At 36.2% G+C, this 5,669-nt stretch overlaps 1 protein-coding gene across 1 annotated transcript in view; it reads left to right on the plus strand.

The window, feature by feature from the left end:
* CCDC112 (coiled-coil domain containing 112) overlaps positions 1-5,629 on the plus strand; it is a gene marked incomplete at both ends in the record, with an annotated part of 7,208 nt that extends 1,579 nt beyond the window's left edge. The window contains 6 exons of the mRNA XM_009069348.1: positions 1,316-1,481; positions 1,934-2,009; positions 2,588-2,978; positions 3,795-4,211; positions 4,915-5,010; positions 5,573-5,629. Of these exons, the coding sequence (XP_009067596.1) occupies positions 1,316-1,481; positions 1,934-2,009; positions 2,588-2,978; positions 3,795-4,211; positions 4,915-5,010; positions 5,573-5,629 (1,203 nt within the window). The remainder of the gene's footprint in view (positions 1-1,315; positions 1,482-1,933; positions 2,010-2,587; positions 2,979-3,794; positions 4,212-4,914; positions 5,011-5,572) is intronic.
* Between the last annotated feature and the right edge of the window lie 40 nt (positions 5,630-5,669).

A 5,669-nucleotide genomic window follows, 5' to 3' on the forward strand; every position in this document is an offset into this window, starting at 1 on the left:
TGGCAGCAGGAAAATGGAAAGTATGTTGGCTTTTGGGTTTGTTTGCTTTTTTTAAATTAATCTACTGCTGTTTGTTTAAATGATTTAATAATGATTTTAGTAGTACAGAGAGATTAGTTTAGGTGAAGGATAGACACTGATAGGTGTGGTATTTTACCATGTCTACTGCTTATAAAAGCTTCCATAATTCACCTGCAAAATTCAGAAGCATAAACATTTTGAGCCCTCTGTGTTATTGACTGTTTTCTTTTAATCGTGAATGTAACAAGTACCACCCACAACTCTGGTGGAAAGTTACAGTTCTAGAAACTTAGAATCAATTTTGTGTGTGTATTACAAAGTCTACTGTAATCTAGCTAAGGTACAATAAATGTGTTCTCGGCACCACATTTACACACTGCTGCCTTTAACTATACTTTAAACAGTTCTGTGTTTGTGTTTTTCAAATTTTTGGGTAATGAATATTGCAGGTTTAAATACTGCTGTGAGATGGTACATAGTCTGTCATACATTATCTATTCCACTTACAGACTAATAATATAATTCAAGGAAAAAAGTTACTCCCTGGTCATAGTCCCTGGATTCTTTCAAAAGTAATCAAATAAATCATTCTATGTGTTCTGATATAATCAGATCAAAATAAGTTGAAGAAAGAAAAGGACTGAAAGTATACTTTCATACTGTATGTTACACATTTGCATATGTTTTAATGTGTGTCTTTTATTTAAGGAATCTTGTAGTCTCCTTTATATCTCGCAGTCCTTAAGAAATGTAAATATTTGCAAGGAATGACAAAGCTAAAAAGTTCAGAATATTTTTGGACAGTAAGAAGGGATCATGGAAGTATGGATGGAGATAATGTTATGAGATAATAAAAAGGCCAGTGATGAGAGGTGTAAGGCACAACATGTGAGATGTGAAGGAGTGTTGGACTATGATCTTTTAGGGTATGTACTAGGACCCCCAAAATTCCCATTTACTATGATCAGGTCTTTCAGTATAATCTGGGTGGTTTTACACTTTCTGTGGCCTCAGCAGCAGGAACTAGGAGGGTCATGTCTGAGATAGGTTTTGTTACATTTAGGTCTTGAACTCTCTTAGCCCTTCCTTAAGCCAAATCTTTCAGGACAGAATATACAGCTTCTTAGTACCTAAGATGTATCCAGAACTTCATCCTCATCAGTATTATATTTATGGACTCATGAGGAGCGGTTACAATCTGATTAGTGAGAGATACCTCTGCCCAGATTAAGGTGCAAATGAGACCATATGCCAAAATCAATAATATGCTAATAATACAATTATATAATAATAGTATGGGGTTTATATGAAAAAAGAAGATATGCACAAAGCAACTGTTAAAACTATCAGCACCTTCTTTTGTTTAACAGAAACTAAAATCCTGCAGCAGCTATCAAAGATACGAAACAACGTGAAGAGACTTCAGCAACAATTAAAAGATGTGAAACCTACACCAGCGTGTAAGTCATGATGGCAGATTTAACGACATTTTCCTCTACAGACAGGTTTCTTTCTGTTGGACTTGCCATTCTTCTGCAGACTTGGGATACTCCTCCAGTCTGTATGCTTTTTCTGGAATCTGGAAAGGGAAACTGCAGAAACCTAAGAAACAGTGAAAGATTATGCAGCTCTCTGTGGAAACGGAGAAATTTTCTCTGTTCTGTATAAATGAGACTTCTTTAATGGAAATAAACATTTATACCAGGATTTGCATCCAGTTAGCTTAATCACTGTGTAAACACACGTTTTGAATAAACCAGAGTCTGTCTTTTAAGGCTGCTTGAGATGAAAATGCATGCATTTTGTACACTGAAGTGTCCTAGAAGTCTCTGCAAGTCCTACATTTCTGGACAGTGCTGGTAAATTCTGCAGACTTAAGTTATGTGCTTTTTTCTTCTTTTCCATTTTTCAGTTGTTGACAATGTCAAGGAAATGATGGAAGAAATTGAAAATGCAATCAATGCTTTCAAAGAAGAACAGAGGCAAATGTATGTTCTTATATACTTCAGCTATAAGAAAAAGTGCTTTCATAAGACACAATGAAAACTTTACATTAATCCAGCAAACTGTCTTTTGATTTACTCTTTTGTTAGTGATTCCTGTGGTATGTAAATCAAAGCAACATTAGAATCTTGATAGACTGCCTTTTAGAGAGGCTGTTTATATAGCTATTGCAGCATTCCAGTGTAACTGATTGACCTATGAAAAGGCCTTTTAGATAAAGGCTGCAGAAGAGATTAGATTGTGGGGGGTTTTGTTGTTGCTGTTGTTCTTTTTTCTAAATGGGTTTTGGAGGGTCTCCCTTTCTCTCTAGTGGTGTCAGGAGGGGATCGAGTTAGTTGTGTGAGTGCCACAAATATGTGCTTTCAGTGAAAGGGTAACTTAATTCCCATTGTGCAGAGCTTTATTATCGGATCATTACAACTGTGCTGTTGCCACTTCAGTTCTTAATCTTTGAATAACAGCTTTGTGTGGCATTGAACAATTCCAAAATTCATTTTTGGTGAATGGACAATGAATACTGGAAATTTTTTTTCTTACATTTCAGTGTTTGTTCTCCTTTCAGCTATGAACAGCTTTTGAAGGAAGAAAAAGCTGCCAGTAATGAGCTCAGTCTCTTAGAAAGAAAAGTGGAACTGTGGGCCTTAGGCAGCTCAACAGCAGAAAAAGTTTTGAAAGTACCATCAGCCAGGGTCACAGTTGATAAAGCACTGGAAAATCATCTACCCAAAGAAGTCGTAGAGTTTGAAAGATTTCTTCAGCGAACAGGAGGCCGGCAGGGAGGTTGGGATGATTATGACCATCAAAATTTTCTGAAAATACGGACAAAATACAGAGGAAGGCTGTCTTACGTGGATGAAGCCCTTGAGTACCTCAGTGGAAGAACAAAAGAAGATATTGAAAAGCATGACAAGTGGTATCAAGAATTTCTAATTTTACATGAAAGAAAGAAAGAGGTAAAATAACCCCTCTAATGGCTTTTGGATATTAAAAAAGTAGTCATTTTTAAAATGCATACATCTCTTATTTTTGTATTTGCCTCCCTGGAGGTAGTGCTAGGTGGATTTCTGTTATAGTTAAACTGAGATCTTTAGCATCCTCAACTTGCCAAAAGTATTTGTCTTTAATAAATAATTAACAATAAGCATAGACGTAATTAGCACACTGAAGAGGGCTGTGTATTGCCAAAATATGTTATAAATTCCTTTGATAACAGTGGTCTAGTAAGTGAGATGCCAATCCCAGAGCAGTAAGTGATCCTATCTGAGACTGTGGTTCATGGTACATTTGTCGCTCAGAATGTCTGCCCCACCATACACACAATATACCTATGCCAGACTGACATACAGAATTACCACTCCCTCAAGAGCTATCCCAGTAATAAAAGATACACTGACATAAAAACTATTATAAAACAGTAGGTGGAATTATTAATTTTAAAAAAAGGAAATTAAGGACCAAAATAAGTTTATGTTAATAAAAGCATTTTACACCGACATTCATAACTACCCAAAGTTAATATGAATGTTGTAACTGAAGGATCTAGCAGTATCTATTAAACCTGCTTGTGTGATCCATAAAATACAAGAAAAAAAAGAGGTGAGAAAACAGATATAAGTGTTTCTTTGCCGTAAGTTTTGCCTTCAGTAGACTTTGAATTCCTGTTTGCAGTTTGTGTCCTTGGAGCTTGTTTTCATCGGACTGAATCCATGGGAATGTGTAACATTTTCATTAAAATTTTGGGTTTTTTTTTTCCTACTGGTCTCTTGCAGTCAATTAAGAAGTGGAAAGAAAAGCAGCAGCAAGAAGTAGAAGGAAACTTGAAGGAGAAAGACAAATCAAAAAAAATGCTTAAGGAAAAATGGCTACAACGTGAAGAAGATCAGAAGCAAAGAGCAGAAGAAGAAAGAAAACGTAAACAAACAGCAGGTGAATCATGGAAGAAACAGAAAGCAGTAGCATTTGCAATGGAACAAGCATCACATCTAAAACTAGAAGAAGAGAAAAAGAAAAGGCAACAAAGAGAGCTCCAGCGCCAATGCCACGTGAAATTACTGTTGGAAAGAAATACCTTGCACAAGAAAGCTAAGGCGAAACTTGAAAAGCTTGAAAATGAGAAGAGAGAGGAAGCTGAAGAGGAGAAAAAAGAGAAAATTGCTGCAGAAGAAATTTTTAAGTTTCAAGAGCGTGTGCGTAATTAGATCTCCATTATGCACGTTGTTGTTTGATTTTTGCCTACTTCCTCCTACAGTATAATCTGCCAAACACTTTTTAAAATCCAAATTCCATTCATGTAAATCTGTCACTGATTCACTATGAATAACATCATCTATCTCAGACAAAAAAGCAGTATGAAACTTTATTTTACACAAAGGTGTTAATTTTCCTCAGTATCTAAATTCTTCAGGATTATTCAAGCCCATGTTTCTTTCTACATATAGAAGTGGTTTTATTTACTTTGGTATGAAAATGGGAAACCCTGATTGGGCTACATTGTGCTCCATGCTGTAGAAAACATCAGAAGACCTGAGTGTTGTGTGCAGATACAAGATAAAAGTTTGAATATCCAGTGGGTTTCAGTAGTTGTAAGGTCAGCTTAGATCCCATATTCATGTAAATGCAATTACTGGAGAAGTGATGCTATTGTCACCATTCACACTGGAGTTTTATAAGCAGCGTTTAAACTACTACACTCTGGCTTTTTTCCAAAGTTGTATAACTGTAATTTTTTTGTGCAGGACACGCTGTAGCACTTAGCTACCTACTGAAACTTTACTATGACAATGACTTCAAAACAAAAAATAATTAACTGTGAAAAGGCTGCATGTATATTTTTATATAATTTGTTTTATTTCCCAAGGAAAGTTTGCTTTTCCATTCATTATGTTTCAGGATCTACATAAACTGGAACTAAGGGTTTTACAGAAACAAGCTAAAGAAATAGAGAAACAAGAGAAAGAAAAAAGGTTGGCAAAGTTAAGAGAGAAGGTAACTTTTTGTTAGTTTCAATCTGAGGTATGTGCAGCTTTGTGGTTTGAACAAACTTTTTCATTGACCTAAAAAGCAATTGGGTTTAATTAGCTAAATTGTTGATAAAAGAAAATAGTCATTTTGTTAATGCAGTGGGCATTGTTGCAACGTGTTTTTAAAAAAGGGGAAAAAATGAGAATTTATTCATCTCATGGCAAGATTTATCTGGGTAAAACCTATTGGTCATACAACTCAGCTGCAATGTGGGTGGTGTTTCTTACATGTTTTTAAATGGTTTTCTACCGTAAGTTAAGTAGGGAGATTGGCTTCTAGGAGCATTCTGGGGACACTGGGTTGTAAGAGTTTAACCTTTTAAATTACTAAGATTTAATGAGAGAAACCAGTTGTTGCCCTTACTGCTTTCGTGTTTCTCCTGTTTCCTGTGCTAGTGTGGAGGTAAACGTCTCTGGCTAGCCAGCTGTGCTTTGTTTACTCTGCACCTATTTCTATGATGAAGACCCAATGAGCGTCATGTGAAAAAGTCCAACTTTTTTTGTGTGTGTGTCTGTTTCACTCTGAGGTCGAGATTCAGGTAACCAGAGACCGCTCCAGGCTGTACAGAGCTGCCAAGAAAGACGTCACACCCGCACCCTCGGAACCGCTGCTGCATCTTTCCC

The sequence above is a fragment of the Acanthisitta chloris genome, unplaced genomic scaffold (assembly GCF_000695815.1).
Source record: "Acanthisitta chloris isolate BGI_N310 unplaced genomic scaffold, ASM69581v1 scaffold32342, whole genome shotgun sequence".
NCBI classification, from domain to species: domain Eukaryota; kingdom Metazoa; phylum Chordata; class Aves; order Passeriformes; family Acanthisittidae; genus Acanthisitta; species Acanthisitta chloris.